Below are 24786 nucleotides of genomic sequence, written 5' to 3'. Positions count from 1 at the left end.
AACACGAGAGGCTATCACAGAAGTGAGCACATTTCAGCAAAGGGCAAAGACGCAGGATCCTTCAAAGGAGCCAATTGCGACAACAACCGATACATTTGAGGTGAAATCCAGGAGATGAACAGAGACTTAAATGGTTGTTCGTCCGTGACATGAAATGCCAAGAAGTGCTGCCGAGACGTTTTTCATAATCAGACTAGTCTTCCACCATCTTGTCGTAAGGAGGAAAAGGAGGTATAGCCAACGACGAGAAATGGCCCGCATTTGACACCACGATGAAATCGTAAATCGCCGCTGTTAGAAGCGTTTGCTGTTCAAGGAGATTTTGCAATAGTTGCTCGACAGTAGCCATGGAACCCTGTGAGGCAACGGTGAAAAGGAAAAATCCACTACCTCGTCGCCAATTGTTATAACGTTAAGTTTAACACGTATATTTCGGAATGACACAACGCATATAAGTCACAGAGTAAGTTGACAAGTAAGACGTGTACACATTAGCATTCGAATGAGCACTGAGTCCCAGTCTAGCGGCCACTGCTTGGCTGGCCGCTTAGGTGGCGCAGCTGCTGCATGGCTGGCAGACAGCGCCGCACGTAGAGGACGCGCGTAATTGCGCGGCGGCACTTTGAATGATCGGCGAGTCACAACACTTTCTAAGATTAAGTGGCAAGACGACAAGATATTAACTGTACACAGCCAAATTACTCCATTTTATTTACGATGGTGGCACTGCACACAGCCGATATTTGTGATGTGTTGCTCTCAGCTACATAATGTAAGTGAACACATTATAAGATGAATCTGTGAATTTATCTTATTAATATGGTGGTATAATACATTATGCAGGTATTTCCATACTTCTGAAGGTCCTTGGATTGATCTAGTGAAACATGTATAAGTAAAGAAGATGTTACATGTGACTTGTGACTGCTGTACAATTTTAATTTACAATATTTCTACCTTTCTCCACTGCTGTGTCTATTGCAAATGCTTCCAAAATTCTGTTAATGGTCATACAGCTGTATAAAGTTGTGACTACAGCAATGGAGCTCTTAATAGCTCTTATTCTCGCAAAGAAGTGTCACCAACTTGACCTCATGTTTTAAAGAGAAAAAAGCGCACACACACAAGATATCAGCTCCAGCACTCAATCGTGCATGAAAAGTTTGGCCATTTGATTGTATGCAATTATGATCTTCTGAAAGTACAGCTCTTAAATTTTTCTGTGGAGCAGCTGTTTGTCATGTGCTCTGTTCCACTGCAGCTGCCTAACACCCAATTGTGAAGTACCATACAGTGGAGTGACTAAGAGCTTTGATAACATTGTTGTACATTGCATCAAAATGCACTGTTTCTAAACTATAGCTGGTGCCAGAGATTTCTATGCTTTGAACATTTTTTTGTTGTGATTCACAAATGCAGCGGAACAAATTAGTGTGTCATTGAAGGATTAGTGTAGTGCTATATAATGATTGACATCACTGTTGTGCAATATTTTCTTTGGAATTTAAAGCTGGCACTGTTAAAGTGAAGTAAATTTGCAGGAGATTCATTGTTCTTAATTGTTATTGGCATGATTAAATTTTAAATGGAAAAATCATTAAGTACATTTCATAATAATTCTTCAGTTGCTTAGGCTTACCCATTTTAATTTTGAGTTATATATAGCCGCAGACTATCAGAACGAGAATATTATTAAAATAGTATTGAATGTATGTGTGCATGAGGTTGACATATTTACATGCTCATATTTCTTACTATTTTTTGTGTTGAACAATGTGTATTCTCAAACAAGATTTCAAAACACGTTGAGCAGGAGTGTCCTCTTCCCCCCGCCTTCAACATATAGGATGGCTCAAATTGTCACTCCGCTGTACAGTACTTCACACTTGGGCTTTACACCGCTGCAGCGGTGCAGAATGCGTGACGAACAACTGGTGCGTGTGGAAGTTTAAAAGCTGTATGTTCAAGTCATAACTGCATACTGTCAGAATTATGGCCCAAATTTTCATATGGAACAAGTCAACTTGATGACGTTTTCTTGTCAGAGGTAGTTGTTGTTGGCAGGGCATTTCTTTCTAACCCACCCTCTCACCAAGATCAAAGATCTAATGTATAAAATCACCTTCCTATAATATCCGTTAACAAATATTCCGTAAATCTCAAGCAATATCAGCAGGGGATATCCTTATTTGTAACTTTATAAATTTTATTTTTGAGGTAATAAATTTATTTAGTTATTCATACTTAATGCTCTTGAAGTCCCTGATAAAGTGTGCTAATGCCGGTTTGTAGCCTGGAAACAATTTCTTTGCTAAGGGAGCCAGTGCTGTCTTCAATTTTTTCAGAATGCAGGTTTTTGTCTCACTGTAACTAGTAAAAATCATTATTACTCCCTTGTAATAGCTATTCTTGGAATAGGGGGATCCATTCGTAGCATTGCAGCATCTATTCCTTTCCATACTGTTGCCAGTTTTATTTAGATTGATTCAAGCTTTGTTATTTCTGAAAGTTCTGTCTGTGTGTGTATATAGAGCTTAACTAAACAAATTAAGTCCTAAGACATACTGAATCAAATTATGTGTGTAGATACATTACAGAAAACTGCATCCCATGTGAATGCAACCTTTTTTTCATATCTTGTTACTTATTTAAATTTATATTTAGTGCTGCAAGAAAAATCATTAATAGTAACAATGTACATAATTTCTAATATGTTTAATCCTGAAAATCTGTTGTAAATTTGTGTTACTGTTGATAATTTTAGTCATATATTAATTCCAGGTTACACTTGAGTTTTGCTGCGATTTGAGACTAGAATGTCTAATTTTATTGTACAATTCTAAACAGATTATATGTTGTAGACACAGGTCCATCTGTCCATACAGCATGATATCTGTCAGCTTTTCTCCTCAATAATATTGTTTCATATCTCACATTTCAAGTGTCTGTGTCATGTTGTTAAATAATTATATTTTGCTCGGTTCCCATAAAACCATTGTTTAAATAATTCTTCTTCTTTTTTTTTATAAATATTCAGTATACAAATGAAAAATTATTGCAGAGGTAAAATATTAAATAAATATAATGTATACAATTCTTACCAATTTTAGGAGCTCCAGGCCAAATAGAAGTACACTAGAACGTAATGATAGCCTCAGTTCTGCAGAAGATGATGACGATGATGATGGCTTTGAAATTCTTACTGCTGAATCCTTATTCTCAACTCTATTGTCAAGGGTAAGTTAAACAGGAAAGAGAGAGGAAGGTGCATAATGTAAGAGACACAGCTATGTAACTATTTATTTGTGGTTAGTTTTTTTGTACACTGTGATTTTCCTTAAACAGGAACTTAACTTCTTTTTCTCTTATACATTTGCATTCATGGTCTTGGTGCATTAGTCCGAAAAATAGCTTTTGGTGCCCACTTTAATATTCTTCCTTTTATGAAACAAATTCTTAACCACAAATAATTCTACGTTATTAACAGACCTTTTTTCGAGGGCTTCCTGTGACTACCTTATAAGTTAGGAATTGTTTGCAGATAATGTGACTGAGTTTCACAAACTTCACATCTGAGTAAAATTCACATTTTACTGACATCGTTGCTTTAAGTTTTTGTTACTTTGTACTAAAAGTTGTTTGTATATAGTTTCTTGAAACAAAATTTACTTGATCAGACAATGGAATAATCCAGAATGGAATAATGACAGTATTATGAAAAGGATAGATGCTGCTCACCATATAGCAGAAATGTTGAATGGCAGAGAAGCACAACAAAAAGACTACTAAACTCATACGCTTTCAGCCAGAAAGCCTTCTTCAGAAGTAGAAAACATAAACACACACATTCGTGCAAATGCAGCTCACACTCACGTGTGTGCTTCTTGGTCAATTTAGACCACATCTACGTGATATGCTATTTTTGTTAGTTAAAAAAATATTGATATTGCATGAACTTGTGTTGTGAAAACTATACAAAATCGGTAGAAAACAAATCGACTGAGGAACAGTTTGGAATTTAAGATGTAGTGATGACTGTAATAAGAATTAAATTAATTTTGAGATACATGACAGATGGGTCATGAGATAGTCCAAGGGACCATTTAGATTGGAAAAGACTTGGAAAACACCATAACGAAAGGTGAGTATATGACAGGAAACTTGCAACAAGTGAAACATGGATATTTGTAACTAAAGACCATAATGCGATGAGAAGTCTGGAGAGGGGGCTTTTGTCTACCAGTGGATGTCAAAAGTCTGTTGATATGAAACCAAGGAGGACAACAGTCACTTTGTATCTATTGCATTAATGTAAACATCTTGGTTTATAGTGTAGTAGTAGAATACTGAACAAAATGCTTCATGTTACTCTAAACACTACCCTCTTTTTGTATGATATAAAATGGTATCACAGAGTAAGACAATTGTCTGGCTTTTCCTGGTATTTTGTTGCCATATGCATCCTGAAATTTCCTTTTTCAAACAGTCTCCGTCATAAGAGAGTAAACGTCTGTGCAGGTTCGTAGTTTGACACAGCGCCTCAATGTGGAAGATGGTGCTCGACCAGGTTTTCCTACCAGCACTCTGATGAGCCAGCTAAAAAATGTTGGTCGCACACCGCCTTCACGTTTCTGGAATAGCATGGGAGAACCACTTTCAAGGTAAACTTTGAATAGTTAAAATAAGTTTCTGGTGTTTCTTCACTGTACATAACTTTACCATAGCTTTTTAACTCTCTCTCTCTCTCTCTCTCTCTCTCTCTCTCTCTCTCTCTCTCTCTCTCTCTCTCCCCTCCCTCCCTCCCTCCATCTATCTCTCTCGCCCCCTACTCCACTGTTGGCTCTCCAGCCTTCCTCCCCCCCCCCCCCCCTCCCACCTCCAAACCACCAATGCCGTCCCCTCCTTTTCAAATAAGTGTCTTTTCTTTCTGAGTCTGTTAATGTCTGATGTGATTGTTAATTGGTTTATTTGTTATTAGATTCTGTGTTGTATGTTAGGATATCTGTGGCTTTTTATGTCTCAGTCTTTAGACAGGAAGAACTGAAATATGTGAAAGATATGTTTACACTGATTTCCTCCATCACTGATCTCTTCTTATTAGCTATCGCTTAGTGTATGAGGAGAAGAAGATATCTAAATTGGAGTGAGTAATGTAGTATGATTTTCACTTTTTAAAGTTTATTAAATGGGAAAATTAAGGACCTAACTGAAGCAAAACCTGTAGATTATACCTGTATTTTGAAAAATAATTATAGCACATTTAATAGTTTTGGCATTTGTATGTATGTTTTATTACTGGTTTTTTCCCCCCTGTCTGTCTCAGTGACAGTTGTTTTAACTTTTTCCATAGTATTTAGAAACATCTCCCAGAGGAATGCTGAATGATTTGTTGTACAATTTGTATCTCCCTGTTTTCTTTTTTGTATTTGCTAATTGACTTCAGTTAAGTAGTAGAAATAGCAGCATTTGGTCAAGGCACAATTTTAAATATAAATTATGTTCACTTTTGTTTATTGTTACCTCTTAAAGTAAATCAACCAGTTGTACAGTGAGCTATTTTTCTTTTTGTGCTTAACATTGTCAGCTGTTGTAGGAAATAGCCTATTGGAGAAAATAGTTTTAGGTTTATTAATACATGCTTCTAATCCATATCTGCACTAGATATTCTTTATTCCTGCTAATTGTCTCTGTTTTTGTATTATATTTTTCAAAACGTGTCTAATGTTCACTGAACGAAGAAAAATTTGATGGAGACAGAGGAAGAATTTGTGCATTGTTTGTTATTGTGGCAACTAGATAGTGGAAGCCATATTTGAGGAATTCTCCACTCATTGAATGAATTTTAGTTGATTGTTGCCTATTTTTCATATATAAAAGTGACCATGTTTTTAGAATTTCAGAATACAGATTGGTGGTTCATCACTGGCAATATTTAAAGTATTTTGATTTTCCGGAACTGTACTCGCTTATGATTAATATACTCCAAAATATCTGTTGAAAGTCTATCTCACTAGATCATTTAATCTGATTTTCACTTTCACTCAAGATGCACTTCTATATTCACAAGAAAGATTAGTGTAGAGGTGAACTTTCACTCCCATTGAATGTATTGTTTCATATTTGAATTGTATTTCTAAACATATGACCGTACTAGAAAAGAAGAAATAGTACTATTCAGTATGTAGGGAGAAGCAGAAGTCAGAGATGGAAACAAGTTATATGATGGTCTTACTACAATTGAATTGTGAACAAGATTTATGGTAGTCTTTCCATCTACTAATCACACTTTGTCCTTACTCAGATTCTTTCACCTACTGCATGGCGTGTTGTAATTGTTCATTATGACAGATTAGTAAACTGTAATGATGCTTACCTAAAATTATGCAAACACAACTCCCACACACATGAGTGCAGTCTCTGGCAGTTGAAACCACACTTTTCATGATATTGTTACAGTCTATCCTGGATTTTCCATTGTTTGATTTTTACCTAAAATTAACCAGTTTATATCTCATGTATGACAAAAATTTGGTCCTTAGCATTCAGCCAGAAAGGAAAGGAAAGGGGAGATGAGTTGATACATATTTCAAGATCATGCACCAATCTGATGATTTAAAATTCATCTCACAGGGTATTGATATTAGGTTCTATTGATAGGACCTGCCTGTTGTGTTGGAATATTGAGCTCATTGCCGGCCCCCCTCCCCCATCCAGTGCTTCGAGAGAAGTAGGCTATATGCAATTTGTTGAATTTCTCTACATCTTTTCCTGTAAATACCAGGGGTTATAATTAAACTGATAGAGTTCTGAATACTGCAGTGTGGGCTGCGTACATCACAAGATACTGAAACATCATAGATATGTTCACTGATTGGTGCACATGTGGAGTATGCTGAAAACAAAAATCCATTTTCTGCCACCAGATGAAAATATGGCACTGTAGGCAGTCAGAATGTGATATGGGTGCAGGAAAAGGGGAGGAACAATCAAACACATGATAAGAGTGGTTCTGGCGTGTTTATTAGAATATGGTCAAAAGTTGCGATGTGTTCGGTATGGTCTCCTGACTCAACAACATGTTGCATCTGTAACAAGCGATGGTCAACAGTTGTTTGCAGCATATCTGGTGTAATCAGAGTGATTTATCATTGTATACTAACCTTCAGACCAGAACTGTCTGGATACATTCCTGATGGACACAGTCTTTCAGATATCCCCACAACCAGAAATCATATGGATTTAGGTCAGGGGATCTGGAAGGCCGCACATCTTTAAATTGCCTAGAGATGATTCAATGGATACAAAGGTTTCTCACAGCAAATCTTTTACTTGGCAAGTGACAAGTGATGTCACTCCATCTGACACGAAAACAGTGGTGTGGACATACTGCAATCTTGCACAAGGAGGTCACTGTACACGTAACAGGTCAGTGAGGTGACAGCTCAATGGAGTAAAACAGACTGAGAATGAAAGATCTTGTGAGAGCACACTGTGAAATCACATAACCTGAGTGCAGTGGATGTTCCTGCACAACATGTGGTGGAGTAGAACCCCATATGAAATAGTTTTGTGCATTCACAGTACCAGTCTAAAATGTACCTTACGTGGCCAAAGAATATTCCTGGGCCACACATCCTCTATTTCCATGCCTGCCAAAAACTGAAGAACAAAGTCATCTTGGAGCTTCATTTGCTGTGAGTTCTCTATCTTGTAGGATTCCAGTGTACATTGCACCACAAAATCTTTTGAACTGTTGACCAGGGGGGAGAGAATTCCTGTGACACAGCCTGAGCCTTTAGTCCCTTTATTGACTGGGGCCGCTTTACAGCTATTTCTGTCAGCAATATTCCCACAATGCAGTGCTTCCATCCTGGTGAAACAACTTTACCAGTCAGTAGCCATTATATTTCATATAGAAATCTTCAGCCTTCTTAACCCTTTACACCAACAACCACTTCACAAAAGAAATCAGCAGGCATTGCCAAGTGACAAACAGCATACTGACATCAAAACAGAAAATGTTTCACATTCTGACTGCTTACAGTGCCATGTATACAGCCCGCCAAGCAATACTTGGAACACCGTCAGTTTAATTATAAACACCCTGTACATAATTACTGTAGGAAAGTTTTGGTAGGAAGTAAATACTTAAAGAGTAAAAGAGACCACTCACTGAAAAGGAGCATTGAGTCATCAACAGGCAGAAATAAAAAAGAAAGAAAACTTGCTAGCTGATGGAATGAATCCTTTCGACACGCGCGCGCGCACACACATACACACACACACACACACACACACACACACACTCAGGCTGTGTCCCTATACATAATGCTGGCACCATGTAGAGGCACAGCCATGCACATGTACACATCTCTCTCTCTCTCTCTCTCTCTCTCTCTCTCTCTATGCCTGCCTCTGTTAACCCAAAACCTGCAGGCTTCAGGAAGGCAATAAAAACCCACTTCTAGCAATTTATAACTGTGATAGGAAATAATGGGTTTGTTGCAAAATAAACACATCCAATCCTTCTTTTGGATACAATCTTTGCACCAGCACTGGTTGAGTTCAAAGCAAATATTTCTATTGAGTGTTATGTTTTACTTATAAATTATTGTATAGTATTTACTTAAATATAAAGTATACAGTTAAATTCATGTAACAAAGGCAAGTACATGTTACTACATCTCCATTCTGAAAAGTAATGTCCAGTTATCCTCAATGACAAAAAATTCCAAATGTCCCAAATATTCATTCATTGTGAGACTTGCTAATATTCAGACTCTTTGTATTATCCATGAAAATATAGTTCATTTTAATACATACTCCACACTTTACAGTGAACTGGCTTTTAGTGGAATTATGCGCTGAAGAAATTTATATGTTGTTAGAATTCTGATAGCTCTTCAACACATATCCTGTGATTGTAATTTGGATGGACTGTTAGCGACACTGTGTTAAGAAATTAATGATTAGCATGTGAATAATTTTAACTGAGAAGAAACAAGAGAAAATAAGGCAGTTATTGCTGATGGAGACAGTGTGTTGAATTTGACTGTTGTATTCTCTCTCTCACTCTCTCTCTCTCTCTCTCTCTCTCTATCTCTCTCTCTTGTGTGTGTGTGTGTGTGTGTGTGTGTGTGTGTGTGTGTAGCATTTTACGTAGTAGTAGTTTTGGGAACAGTGATCGCAGCAGTAGCAATAGAAAGAACTTTTGCCATTATTGCATGATGCATGAATCATAATATGGTGTAGCCTTTATGTTTAATTTTATTGCAATTGTGCAAGTGTACTTTTTGTGCTGAAGTGTTAATTGAATAGACTGTCATATAATATACTGTCATTTTCTGCTATATAATTGCAGGAGGCTCTCGGAAACTTCACATTTTTCAAGACCATTTAGTCGGGATCAGGATATTCCATGGCGTCGTAGTGCTAGTCGAGATGTGTCCGACTCTGGTAGCGTGTACAGTGACAACAGTGGAACAGTTCCAAGAGGTGTGTAATTGCATGCCTTCTGCTCTTATTAATTTGGTAATTTGCAGCAGCATTAATGCTGAAAAGTTTCTAGTCTTGTACATGAACCAGATCACTTACGAGCTTTAATGTTGTCATATTGATGTGCCAGAGTTTATTCGCCTGCAGCAGTGAGTACTTGTGATATGTAGCTTAGGAAAGAAGTTTTTATTGCCAAACAGGTAAAGGGGCATATGTTTGCAGGAATTTTAAGAGTAGCTTTTCCTTTTCATTTCACCAGTTAATGGAAAAGTCAATTGTATTTTGATTTGAAAAGATGACTGTATTAACAAACCAATAGTAATAACATTGTCTTCTGTAAATAGGTAAAGATAACAACTCATTGTTTAGTTGAGGTGTTGATTCATCAATAAGCAAATGAACAGGATTGAGAATGTTGCTATGATTTTGGCTAAATACTTCGACAGAGTTAGCGGAATACACATTCACCTGCATGCCTACATTATCTTCCCTGATTATATTACACTGACTTTACAGCTCTACACTTACCATTCCATTACTTATATCCAATTAAGGACATTCAATGACCACATTAACATTGTCCTCTATGAAGACCATGTATTCTTTTCCATAAAGTTAGCAGTTAATATCCGCTGCAGAGTGAAAATTTCATTCTGAAAGTTAATATCTACTTGAATCTCCTACTTTAATGTTGCTTTAATAATTTTACATTAACTGATAGCAAAGATCACAAACAAAGAGTATTGAAACATTGCAAAAATGCAGTAATATGGGCACTACTGTAAAATATTCCAGGATGCATCATTGCATAGGCAATGCAGTTGGATTTGGGGCAATATCTTGACTATGTTATATATTGAGATAAAAGTTCTTTTTAACTTAAATATTTGTTTAACAAAATTTTTATTTGTAGTTTCCTAACAGTTCTTTCCCTTCTTGTGTGTGTGATATAACTGTTGCTTTTCCTCTGTTTGGTAATTTCCCTATTTGGAATATTTTTTCTGTATATATCCTAACATTCATATTTACTTGTGCTCCATTTTAATCTTTGAATGAATAAAACAATGAGTTTTTCCATCTCTAATCCACTCATCACTTAAGTTATTTTACACATAAGTAAAGTATTACAAAATGAAAAAAAAAAAAAAAATATATATCCCTTTGTTAGCATGCAGATGGTCTTTTTTGTGCTCCTTTTCATGGGAAACTCTATTGAAACATAACTTAATCAATTTTCCTTAACATTTTTGTGAACCAAATACAAGAATATGTTGCACTGAAGATGTATAAATGTCTTCCATTAAAATGATTATAGTCCTTTCTTACTCTTGTTGTTATAGCTTTATCATCTCTCTTATTGTGGACACCTTGTGTAATGGAGCCTAAGAGACCATTGTTTCATAAGTAGTAGTTAGTGCAACTACTAAATACCTTTCACAAATATGGAGGTAGTTTGGGGAGGGGGACATGAACATTACTCCTACAGTAACACAAATGCTATTATTGAAACAACAGACAAAAGGAGGAAAGTCACCACTCACTTGCTGACTGACATATGGGACGTAGACACAAATGGCAGTACGCAGACATCACTAGCTCTCAAGGTACCATTCTTTTCTGGTTGAAGTATACACTCTCCCAGACACAAACAAACAAAATTACTCACCTGTTACTACATTAACTCTTCAAACTGCATCCAAATCTTGTTGTGAATAAGTTTACACTCAATCTAATCCACACACATACACACTCTACAAGCCACTACAGGTTGAATGACACAGGGTACCTTGTACTACTCTTTCCTGCTATAGTTGCAAATGGAGCAACGGAAGAACAACTCTATATATATGTCTCTGTAAGAGCCCTAATTCCTCTTATCTCATCTTCATGGCTCTTTTGAGAGATAGACATTGGTGTCAGTAGAATTGTTCTGCAGTCAGCTGTAAATGCCGGTTCTCTAAATTTCTCCAGTGGTGGTATTGCTGATATTTGTATTATGGGTATTAGGCTGTAGCCTGAGGCAGAGAATTATGCCCATAAGACAAATATCAGCAATATCGCACAGCTGAGAAAGACTGCATTCTATGATTTCTCAATAGTGTTTTGTGAAAAGAATATTGTCTTCCCTTACAGCCTCTATTAGAGTTCATGAAGCCTATCTGTAATACTCGAGTGTTTGCTTGAATCTACTGGTAGCAAAACTAACAGCACACCTTTGAATTGCTTCAATGTCTTCCTTTAATCTGACTTAGTGGGATGCCAAACACTGTAGCAGTACTCAAAAATAAGTTGAACTACTGTTCTATACATGTTCTTTGTATTTGAATTCCACTTTCCTGGAATTCTTCCAATAGACCGAAGTCAGCCATTCATGTTTCTTACTATGGATCTTACATGCTCATTCCATTTCATATCACTGCATTCTTTTATGCCGAGATATTTAATCGACATGAGTGTGTCAAGCACATACCACTAATACTGTGTTCAAATACACTACAGGCCATTAAAATTGCTACACCACAAAGATGACGTGCTACAGACGTGAAATTTAACCAACAGGAAGACGATGCTGTGATATGCGAATGATTAGTTTTTCAGACCATTCACACAAGGTTGGCGCCGGTGGTGACACCTACAACGTGCTGACATGAGGAAAGTTTCCAACCGATTTCTCATACACAAACAGCAGTTGACCAGCGTTGCCTGGTGAAACGTTGTTGTGATGCCTCGTCTAAGGAGGAGAAATGCGTACTGTCACGTTTCCTACTTTGATAAAGGTCAGATTGTAGCCTATCACGATTGTGGTTTATCGTATCACGACATTGCTGCTTGCGTTGGTCGAGATCCAATGACTGTTAGCAGAATATGGAATTTGTGGGTTCAGGAGGGTAATACGGAACGCTGTGCTGGATCCCAACGGCCTTGTATCACTAGCAGTCGAGGTGACAGGCATCTTATCCGCATGGCTGTAACGGATCGTGCACCACGTCTCGATCCCTGAGTCAACAGATGGGGATGTTTGCAAGACGACAACCATCTGCACGAACAGTTCGACGACGTTTGCAGCAGCATGGACTATCAGCTTAGAGACCATGGCTGCGGTTACCCTTGACACTGCATCACAGACAGGAACGCCTGTGATAGTGTACTCAACGACCAACATGGGTGTACGAATGGCAAAACGTCATTTTTTCGGATGAATCCAGGTTCTGTTTACAGCATCATGATGGTCGCATCCGTGTTTGGTGACATCGTGGTGAACACACATTGGAAGCGAGTATTCGTCATCGCCATACTGGCGTATCACCCGGCGTGATGGTATGGGGTGCCATTGGTTACATGTCTCGGTCACCTCTTGTTCGCATTGACTGCACTTTGAACAGTGGACGTTACATTTCAGATGTGTTACGACCCATGGCTCTACTCTTCATTCGATCCCTTCGAAATGCTACATTTCAGCAGGATAATGCACGACCGCATGTTGCAGGTCTTGTACGGGCCTTTCTGGATACAGAACATGTTCGACTGCTGCCCTGGCCAGCACATTCTCCAGATCTCTCACCAATTGAAAACGTCTGGTCATTGGTGGCCGAGCAACTGGCTCATCACAATATGCCAGTCACTACTCTTGATGAACTGTGGTATCGTGTTGAAGCTGCATGGGCATCTGTACCTGTACACGCCATCCAAGCTCTGTTTGACTCAATGCCCAGGCATATCAAGGCCGTTATTACGGCCAGAGGTGGTTGTTCTGGGTACTGATTTCTCAGGATCTATGCACCCAAATTGTGTGAAAATGTAATCACATGTCAGTTTCAGTATAAGATATTTGTCCAATGAATACCCGTTATCATCTGCATTTCTTCTTGGTGTAGCAATTTTAATGGCCAGTAGTGTATTACAGGATTTCTACTCATCTTCATTAACAATTATTTTTCTGTATTTAGAGCAAGTTGTCATTTGTCACACCAGATAAAATTTATGTTTAAGCTGTGCTGTATCCATCTACAATCACTCAATGATTATAATTTCTTAATGATGATACTTTCTTGTACACTATGGTATCATCAGCAGATGGATACAGATTGCTCTAGCCCCATCTGTCAGATCGGTCATATATACAGAGAAGAAGAGTGATCCTATCACATTTCCTTAGGGCAGTCCTGACAGTATTCTTGTATCTGATGAACACTTCGCTTCCGAGAGAACATACTAGAATCTGTTTCTTAAGAAGTCCTCAAGTCAGTCACGTCTGAGAATCTATTTCATATGCTTGGAGATTTGTTGACAGTCCACGTGAGGCACTGTGTTAAAAGTGTTCCAGAAATTTAGGAATATGGAATCAGCCTGTTGCCCTTCATCCATGATTAACAGGCTATTGTGTGAGAAGAGGGCTGTGTTTCTTCAGCATATTCCTCTTTGAATCCTAAAAACCACATGAGAACTATATCTTGTTTGCTTGGTGGAGAAATGTGCAGTGCCCACCTGCGTGTCCGGGGGTTAGAATAGGCCCGAGGTATTCCTGCCTGTCGTAAAAGGCAACTAAAAGGAGTCTCACACATTTCAGCCTTTATGTGATGGTCCCCTGAAGGGTTTGACCTCCATTTTTCAAAATTTCCCCTAAGACCAAGTCAATTTGGGAAGGTTGCCTTACATGGTGCATAGTGTCCATCATGCACTGAGACCTCTTGCATCCTTCGTCAACGTGGATATGCACTTCTGCTCATTCTCTAGCTGTTGGACGAGGTCATGCTCATGGGTGTGTTTTCCTCCACCCACTGTGCAATATCATTTTCTATGCTGACGATGATAATGGACCTGTTTGCACTTGATATCCAGCACGGTAGCCAGTCCATTAAGATGGGGCTGCCATGTACCCCGTTGGTCATAGCCCTCTGACCACATGGGGATCGCTCTGCTGATGCCTGTGCCATTAACTCCCCACATATGCCGAGGAGTAGATGCTCATCACACTGGGGCATCGGGACTCCTGGCAATGGCCATCCTACCAGGTGGCCTTTGCCGTGGCTGGGTGACACATGTAGGGAGGGCCCATGGATGGAGTAGGTGGCATCATGGCAGATGACACACGATGAAGTGTACCACATCATCACTTGCTGGTGATCACACACCAGTAGTCTGTACGCATTCCAAGTCTCAGTACAACGCAAGGAAGTATGACCCTAAATCATTTCCCTCCCTGATCACACCATGGGAGGAATGCCAGGCTAAGGATGGCAGCGGCTCTTACTTGCCCCAGTACCTTGTATGTTTGAGAGCTGATGGGGAATCTTTCATGACACTGAAGCCTCAGTTTTTTGTCGATCATTTAGAGGACAAGTTTGGGGAGGTGGAGGGCTTGTCCAAAACGAGATCTGGGTCGGTCTTGATCAAAACAGCATCCTCTGCCCAGTCTTGGGCGTTATTCGCTTGTGACAAGCTGGGGGTGTTTCCATTACTGTCGTGCTGCTTAAATATGGTTCAGGGTATTATATTCCACAGGGACCTTCTTTTGCAATCTGATGATGAGCTGCGCGCCAACTTAGAGTGCCGAGGTGTTAATTTAGTCCGGCGCGTCCATAGGTGTCTGTGGGGATAATCAGGTTGCCACGGGTGCCTTTGAGGGTGACACATTGCCCAAGAAGGTCAAGATGATGGACTACCGCTGTGATGTCAAACCATATATCCCTCCCCTGATGCAGTGCTTAAAGTGCTGGAAGTTTGTCCGTATGTCGTCCCACTGTACTTCCAGCGTATGTCGAGATTGTGGACATCCTTCACATACCAATACTCAATGTGCCCTGCTTCCCATCTGTGTCAACTGCAGAGAGCGTCATTCCCTGTGCTCGCCATACTGCAGAATTTTACAGCAGAAGGGAAAATCATGGAATATAAGACCCTGGGCCGACTGACCCACACTGAGACTAAGAGGAAATTTGAGCGCCTACATCCTGTGGCTATGACCACCGCTACAAGAGCAGTTGTAGCCCAATCAGTTCCATGAATTCCAGTCAGCTCTCAGAGCCAGAAGACTACACCTGTCCCCTTGATGGTGGGGCATGCGCTTCCCTCCCTGTTGCTCCTGCACCACCTACTTCAGGAGCATTGCCCCTCCCCACCCCTCCCCCAAACCATGTGGGACACCAGTCCACACTTCTAAGCTGGAGAAGCATAAGTCTTCTTCGGCTCCTCTCACTAGGAAGGGGTCCCTTGGGTCACTCCCTTCCCAGGTTTATGCTAGTGGGAAAGATGACACCTGCCAGTGGCTGAAGTGCCCAAAAGCAGCTGGTCATAGGGCTTCACGATCATCCTCAGTCCCTGAGACTGAATCAGTGAAGCCCTCCCAGCCAGAGAAACCCAAGGAGCAGTGAGGGGAACCCAAAAAGAAGACCTCCAAGACCAAGGGAATTGCGGTGACACCCACACCACCGCTACTTACAAGCTCTGCATCTGAGGATGGGGTGGAGATTCTGGCGTCTGCTGAGGACCTAGATCTCTCCAGACCCTTAGACACGGGAAATAAGTTGGTGGTGGCAACTGACCCTGAGGTGTAAACTGCCTCATTGAATATTCCATGCCTTCCCAGCCTCACGATCACATTATCGTCCAGTGGAATTGCGGCGGTTTTTCCACCACCTTGCTGAGCTATGGCAACTGTTAAGCTTTACACCTGCTTTCTGCATAGCCCTCCAGGAAACCTGGTTACCGGCAGTGTGGACCCCTGCCCTTCGTGGCTACAAGGGATATTACAAGAACCGTAGCGAATATAATGGAGTGTCAGGTGGAGTTTGCGTCTATGTCCTGAACTCAGTATGTAGTGAGCTGATACCCCTTCAAACCCTTCTTGAAGCTGTGGCTGTCAGGATATGGATGATGCAGGAAATAACTGTCTGCAACGTATATCTTCCTCCAGATGGTGTGGTACCCTGAACACATTGGCTGCACTGATTGCTCAACCCCCTAAACCTTCTTGCTTTTGGGAGATTTTAACTCTCATAACCCCTTGTGGGGTGGCACCGTCTGGGAAGCCTTCACCTTTGCTGTCACCATTGAATCTCCCCCACCTGGTGCAATTGATGTTGTGATTGAGCAGGTGACTACAACGATCTTTTCTGTGGTGGAAAATGCAATCCTTCATTCTTTGGGGTGCCCCTGCTGAATGTCAGTACCTTGGTGGTTGCCAGAAGTCACTGAGGGAATTAAAGAGCGTCGGCAGCCTCTACAGCGACATACACGGCACCCTTCCCTAGAGGACCTAATAGCCTTTAAACGGCTCCGTGCCTGCGCTCACCAGCTTATAAAAAGATGGAAACAGGAGTATTGGGATAGATACGTCTCAACCATAGGGTGCCATACGTCACTTTCCCAAGTCTGGATGAAGATCAGATGTGTTTTTGGGTACCAGATCCCAACAGGTGTCCCTGACATTACCATAGATGGTGTGTTATCTACCAGTGCAAACACAATTGCCGAGCACTTTGCTCGAGCCTCTGCATCAGAGAATTACACCTCCCCCCCCCCCCAGCCTTATTTACAGAATGGGAGCTCATCAGTGCCCTTGCACGTTGCCCCAACACAGCTCCTGGGCCAGATCAGATCCACAGTCCGATGCTTAAACATCTCTCATCTGACTACAAGCGACATCTCCTCATCATCTTCAAATGGATCTGGTGCGATAGCATCTTTCTATCGCATTGGCAGGTGAGCACCATCATACCAGTGCTCAAACCTGGCAAAAACACGCTTGATGTGGATATCTATTGGCCCATCAGCCACGCCAACATTCTTTGTAAGGTGTGTTGGTGGTTGGGTTGGGTCGGGTCCTGGAGTCATGTGGCCTATGGCTCCACGCCAGGGCGTTTTCCGCCAGGGTCGCTCTACCACTGATAATGTTGTGTCCCTTGAGTCTGCCATCCGAACAGCCTTTTCCAGACGCCAACACCATGTTGCCGTCTTTTTTGATTTATGAAAAGCATATGACACCACCTGGCAACATCATATCCTTGCTACATTATACGAGTGGGGTCTCTGTGGCCTGCTTCCAATTTTTATCCAAAATTTCCTGTCGCTTCTTGCTTTCCGTGTCCAAGTTGGTGCCTCCCATAGCCGCCGCCCCCCCCCCCCCCCCCCCATCCAAGAGAATGAGGTCCCGCAGGGCACTGTATTGAGTGTATCTCGTTTTTTAGTGGCCGTTAATGGTCTAGCAGCAGCTGTCGTGCCGTCCATCGCACCTTCTCTGTATGTGGACAAATTCTGCATTTTGTACTGCTCCACCAGTACTGATGTTGCTGTGCGGCACTTACAAGGAGCCATCCACAAGGCACAGTCCACAGTTTCCAGTTTTTGGCCGCAAAGTCGTGTGTTATGCACTTCTGTTGGTGTCGTACCGTTCATACATAACCAGAACTTTACCTTAATAATGATCCACTCACTGTAGTGGAGATATATCGATTCTTAAGACTGGTTTTTGACACCTGATTGACTTGGCTTCCTCACCTTCGTCAGCTTAAGCGGAAGTGCTGGCAGCACCTCAGTGCCCTCTGCTGCCTGAGCAACACCAACTGGTGTGCAGATCGCTCTACTCCGCTGCAGCTCTACAGAGCCCTTGTTCAATCCTGCCTTGACTATGAGAGTGTTTTTTATGCTTTGGCGGCACCCTCAGCATTGCATTTACTCGACCCAGCGCACCACCCTGGCGTTCAACTAGCAACAGGAGCTTTTAGGACGAGTCCTGTGACCAGCCTCCTGGTGGAGGATGGGGACCCTCTGTTGAAGGTTAGGTGCTCTCCAGTTACGTTGCACATGTTCGTAGTTCTCCTGCGCATCCGAATTACTGTGTCCTTTTCCTACCCATGGCAGTTCATCTCCCGCATGAGTGGCCCAGGTCAGGGCTTACAATTGCAGGTCACAGCCGATCTCTTCTATCCAAACTGGAGTCCTTGCCTTTACCACGTATACTTTAGGTCCATTACGTATACCTTCATGGTGTACACCTAGGCCATGACTTTGCCTGTCACATGGCCTTAAGGACTCAGTTAACCCCGCGGCTCTTCACTGCCACTTCCTGTCGATTCTTGATACATAACAAGGCCATGAAGTGGTTTACACCAACGTCTTGATGGCTGATAGTCATGTTCGCTTCACGTATGTCCATGGAGGACATATTGAACATCATTCCTTGCTTGATGGCTGCAGTGTTTTCTCTGCAGAGCTGGTGGCTGTATCTCATGCTCTTGAACACATCCGTTCATGCCCTGGGGAGTCGTTTCTTCTGTGTACTGTCTCCTTGAGTAGCCTACAAGCTATCACCCAGTGCTACCCTCGTCATCCTTTGGTAGCAACCATCCAGGAATCCATCTATGCCCTGGAACGGTCCAGTCGTTCAGTGGTGTTTTGTCTGGACTGCAGGTCATATCGGAATCCCCGGCAAGGAACTTGCCGACAGGCTATGCGGAAACTGCTTATGGAGATCAGCTTCTCTGAACCTGACCTGCGTTCTCTCTTACGCCTTAGGGTTTTTCGGCTTTGGGATGGCATAACAGTACGCACAAAAAACTGCGTGTCATTAAGGAGACTACGAATATGTGGAAGGCTTCCATGCGGGCCTCTCACAGGGAATCACTTGTCCTCTGCCGGCTCCGCATTGGTCATATGTAGCTAACGCATGGTTACCTCCTCCGTCGTGAGGACCTACCTTTGTGTCACTGTGGCTCACAAATGACGGTTGTCCATCTCTTGCTGGACTTCCCTTTTAGCCGCTCTGCGGTGGAGTTTTAACTTTCCCAGCACCCTACCTTCACTGTTGGGCAACAATGCCTCAACAGCAGCTTTAGTTTTACATTTTATTCATGAGGGTGGATTTTATCATTTGATCTAAGTTTTCACGCATGTCGTTTGTCCCTCTGTCCTCAACCCTAGTGCTTTTAGGGTGGAGGTTTTAATGTGTTGCAGAGTGGCTGGCTTCTTCTTTTCGTTCTTGTAGTCGGCCAGCCACTGTGATCTGCTTTCTTGTTTTACTCTCTTCTAACTCTTTCTTAGGTCTCTCAGTTGTTTTCTTGTCTTCTTTTGTTTCTTTTAGTGTTTGTTGCCTTTCCTTCGTTCTTGTGGTTTTTCCCTTTCTTTCCGTTTTGTGTTGTACTTCTCATTTGTTTTATTTTCCTCTTTGTGGCATTGTTTTATTCAGAACAAGGGACCGATGACCAAGCAGTTTGGTCCCTTCCCCCCTCTTTTAAACCAACCAACTAACCAAGCAAATGTGCAGTGTGATATTGAACTAATATTATTATATGCTTGTCTCTTTCCATTCATCCAAAGGAGAGTTGCAATATATCTTCTGCCATTTGAATTAGGTTGGCTGGTGTGTTCATGAAGCAAATTATGAGGTGTTATGAGTCACCCATTTATATAAACCAAAATTAATTTCTGATGCTGGCTGTGTATATGGTAGTGATTGTTGGAGGAAAGAAATCTACTGGAAGAGTCGGGAAAGCTCAGGGAATTCTGAGAGACTTTCAAGTGAGCTGATGTTTTGGCTGACAGAAAGAAATGTTTTGAGTAATTTGGTAACGATCTGTTGTGGATTTGCATAAGGAAAGATGAAGGTCACTAGATTATTGTATTTGTTCCTCAATCACAGCTACCCTCTCTGAACTCCCTTGTGAATCTTCATTGCTGTTTGTGAATTCTTGAGCTCCAGGATCTTTCACTGTTGCATGACTTTTAGGGGCATAGTGTGTAACATATGTGAGAAAAGATGCTTTTTCAGTGTCCTAAAAGATATTAATACATATCCACAGCGTAACATGCATATTTCTTAAGTCAACACTGAATACTCAGGTCTTATACTGATTTCAGTACAAAGTTGTAGTTTGCCAACTTTCCCTCAGTGTTGTGTTTCAAATCAACAATGACCGTTTTGTGAAGTATGTCCAGTCTAAAACTGTATGCATTATTCCTGTGGAAGTCTATTGATATTATACTCCAGTGACAACAGATTGAAGTGTGTTTTGCAAGGATTTCTCGTCTACATGAGATTATGGCTAACTGACACAGCATGGCACATGAAGGAATTTACAGGAGTGGTAGTACTTTATAACTTGAAGAATTAAGTATAAATTCTTGCTGAACTTGGAATGTGGCTAGTGAAAAAATTTCATTTGTGGCCATGAAAACAAGTAAAATAAAATTGCTCTCACATACATAGAAAAGGGATTGAGAGAAATTTGGAATTTTAACCTAGAAGATTACATAACTAATGAGGAGGCACTGAATAAAAATTGGGGAGAAGAGAAATTTTAGTATAACTAGATGAGAAGAAGAGATCGGTTGGTGGGACACATTCAGAGGCATCAAGTGATCACAGATTTAGTACTGGAGGGAAGTGTGGGGGTTAAAAATCCTAGAGGGACACCAAGAGATGAATACAGTAAGCAGATTCAGAAGGATGTAAGTTGCAGTAGTTGCTCAGAGATTAAGAGGCTTGCACAGGATAGAGTAACATGGAGGGTTGCATCAAACCAGTCTTTGGACTGAAGACCACAACAACAACAACAACAACAACAACCTGGAAGAATCTAGAAATCACTGGGAAACCTTTTGACAGAAAATAGTTGCCACCCTGTTTTGCTGCATTTTATGTACATGAGCAGAAACTCTTCCCACAGGAGCAGCTAAGTATATGTCACTGAATATTGCTTGCACTGTAAACATGAAATGGTGGGAGACAAGAACAGTCTTTACTTTTTTGAAACAGTGTAACTAGTTAGTTTACATAGATTATTGTGATGTTGGGCCTTGGCCCTTAGCTCCATCAATTTGAATAGTATAAAATGTTAAGACAGTGTCACTACTGAAAAATAATAGTGCCTATGAAATTCAGAAATTGGTTGGTGTTAGCATTCAAGCTTGTTTATAAATTGCAGTGTGTTGTCTGTAGTGTCTATGGAATGTTTGAATTGTGGTGGATACAGTCTATTTGGGACCCAGAATTTGAGGATGTTAGATGACATTTCTCTCACTGCCTAAAGACGATGTTAAAATCAATTCTCAAAATATTGTGTGAAAAATGGAACCAATAACCTGATAATTTATCTTAATCAGAAATAGTGTTGTTGTTAGTTCGTCCAGAGCCCCCCCCCCCCCCCTTTAAATAAATTGTATCCTCTTACTACTTTGCATTCCCCTTAATTATTTATCTTTAAAATACCCATGCATTACCAATCTACAAACAAGATACTTCTTGTATTCATTGTTAGTTATAGCTCACATATATGTAATGTAGTGAAGAGTTCCAGTTCTGTTAATGTTTCTAGTACAAGTCAGTTTAATATTTTTGATCAGTGTGTACAGTTAGAATACATTGTATCAGTTTTTGATTAATATGTTCACATTCAAGTTTAATTTGATCACAAATATTGTAGTTGTAAACTGGACCCCATTTTTCATGTTGAGATGAAATTCAATGTGTTGTTACCAGTATCATTTATAAAATAGAATCACCACCTACAAATTAGAGAAACGAGTATCGAAAGGCATGTTAATTTTTGGCATAGAGACTACATGAATAATGGTTTGCTTAATTACTGTTAATATTCCTTTTTATGTAGATCATGTTTATAAACTTAGTCTTTTGATACAGGTAAATGTCATGTAATGATGTACGCTGAACTTCTAAAAAGTATGCAGTTGATAACTATAAATTTCAATCTATTTTTAATGTCTGGGTAAATAATTACTACTCCTTTGTTAAACATGTTAGTGATCAACAGTATATCAATAAGTTTGTGCTAGTTATTTTATGTACAAATCATTTATTTCTATTTTGAGTCAAACTCTATATTCTGTCAGTTTACTAGGAACAAAGAAGTGTGTAACACGTATGTACCAGTGACCTACTTTATTAGGTGTATTATATACATGTGCAATGGCTTTGATGATAATGGTTTGTTTGCATGAGATACAACGTTTTGTGTTCTCATAAAACTGCCATTAAGTTTCAGTGACTTCAGTGGTTACCTGTAACCAATTACTTTCACATTGTTTGATGACTTGTCAGATAAAGTGACCAAATGCTCATGTTCCGATAGGGATTTTGCACCTTGATGGGTGTATTCGGTGAAAGTAGGTATTGTTAAACATTTTCTATATGTAGCTGGATTTTTTGGCATGTTTGTTGTATGACAACAATCTTTTTGAGGATTTTCACTGAGAAGGTGAGTAGGAAGGGGAAGACTTTTTTATTGAGGAAATAATTTTTTGTGTTTTTTGGGAATAATTATTGCATGTGCATTTTTAATAGCTACTTTTCTGCAATACATATTTTTTTAAACATATTGCTTCATGAAAAATTGCATTTTGAGAAGTAGTATAAGATGCTGCTGATTGTTGTGGATTTAGTTCAGCAAGATATGTTGGCTGTATGAATACCGACTGTGTATCTCAGTTCATGGTTTCATAACAAAGGTAAACTTTGGATTTTTTGTACACTTTGGTGGTAGACAAGGAAAAAATTAAATTTCTTAAAGATGTACGTAATCAGAGTACATGGCCATTGATGCTACAGATTCTTAATAGCTTGATAGCACTTCAGGCAGTCCCACATTCTCCTGTTTGTTTGAGTATGTTATTTGTTTGAGATGAGTGGTACCTTACATTTTTAACCTATTGTTTACTCAGTATCTATTGTAATTTGTCTAACAAATTATGAACAATTGCTACATGGGGATGAATACCATTTTATTTCATGCAGTGAAGTTGTTTTGGAACTATATGGTCTTTCTTGGATATTGACTGTTAGAAATTGTGTGCTTGTAAGTTCTTTGTCACACCAACTAAGTAACCACTTACAGAATCAAGTGCTATATGTTTTCTTTGCATAATTTTTGTACTGATCTAGTGACTGTTTGTAAAGCCAGGCAGAACACCTTTAAGAAGAGGGTAACCTTAGTTTAAATTTATGAGGCATGTGCCAGTTGTTTTTGATGGTAACTATGAGAGTTAAATAACTTTTACAAATATCCTAATAGCGAAATTTTGATATGGAAATCATATATCCAAAGACAAGTTAGAGTACTGCCTTGCAACCACATAATTTAATGGGTTAAATAAAACAGTTATACAGTAGCCAGTGCTTTCAGTTGCCTAATAGGGTGCAGCAATAACTGACCAAGTACAGGTAGTTAGCACATTAGAGCAGAATTTTGTCACATTCATTCTGTATGAAAAAGGTGGCAAAACCTACGGTAAATTAATTAGAACAAATTTGTAACTATGATGGAATTCGGATACATACATAAAAGCTGTATGTGCAGGAATTCATGGACCTTCCTTTGTGTTATTCAGCGAGAACTTTAAGCTTACACAGTCAATATAAATTTAAAATAAAATCAAAACATATCCCAACTATTCCCCAAGCGTTGTGTGTGCCCTGGGCATGATGCAGTGATACCGGTGCCTTGTGTGGGTGTAAGTCATAACAATACTAGCAATTCTATATTCATTTTCATGTTGTTGATTCTCTCAGTGAGCCAAGTCTTCTTAGTTCAAAGATACATTTTTGTGTTGTTAATATACAAATGACAGTATCACCGTGCTATTGCGGAATGAGTAAAGAACTTTACTTTTTAAGAAATGTACACTTAAATTTATCTCGAGCAGTTCAGAATAACTATAAAAATAATTTAAATGAACATGAGTATGAAGCGTACAGGGATTGGATAAAATGAATTGAACATCTTCAACTTTGGTTTCTGAGTTTTCTATTGTGCACTAACAATGTCTTTTTGTTTCCCTATATTTACAAAATCTTCGGCAGTTTTATCAGCCATCAATCTTCTGTGATCACTCTGATGTCATGTTGGTTTTTCATCTCATTTGTACTTTCAGACTCATTCTGACTTCAAATGAGCCCAGTTGCAACTCATTTTGTGCATCCTTGCATTGCTGTTAGTGATATCAGTGATCATTGTGTCTAATGTCACAATGATATACAAAGTTAATTTCAAATAATTTCTCTGTGGACAATGATATAATATACTACATTGATGCGAGATGTCTGTTACTTCGAAAGAACAGACACCATGTGAATCCTGCAGCTGTGAAACACTATGTAAAATGGAGGAGGATTATATGAATGCTGCAGGTGACAGCGGTGATCCCCCTTCCATTTACATATAGCTATAAAATACCATTAGTCATCTTTCAGTATTTATTTGTGTTGATCTCAAGTATGTTCAGATGCCTGTGAAAGCTGAAGTTAAACTTTCACCGTATTAGGTAAATATTCATATTATT

The 24786-nt window shown here is 39.9% G+C and overlaps 1 protein-coding gene across 3 annotated transcripts in view; it reads left to right on the top strand.

Annotated features, from left to right (window-relative positions):
- Positions 1-24786, top strand: part of LOC126178231 (uncharacterized) — a 401103-nt gene that overhangs the window by 283096 nt on the left and 93221 nt on the right. For all 3 annotated transcript variants that reach the window (XM_049924516.1, XM_049924517.1, XM_049924515.1), the window contains 3 exons: positions 3111-3237; positions 4519-4661; positions 9362-9495. In XM_049924516.1, coding sequence (XP_049780473.1) covers positions 3111-3237; positions 4519-4661; positions 9362-9495 — 404 coding nt within the window. The remainder of the gene's footprint in view (positions 1-3110; positions 3238-4518; positions 4662-9361; positions 9496-24786) is intronic.

This window comes from Schistocerca cancellata, chromosome 1 (assembly GCF_023864275.1).
Source record: "Schistocerca cancellata isolate TAMUIC-IGC-003103 chromosome 1, iqSchCanc2.1, whole genome shotgun sequence".
Classification (NCBI taxonomy): Eukaryota; Metazoa; Arthropoda; class Insecta; order Orthoptera; family Acrididae; genus Schistocerca; species Schistocerca cancellata.
Note: the sequence above shows the minus strand (reverse complement) of the source record. Positions and strands in the feature narration are given on the sequence as shown.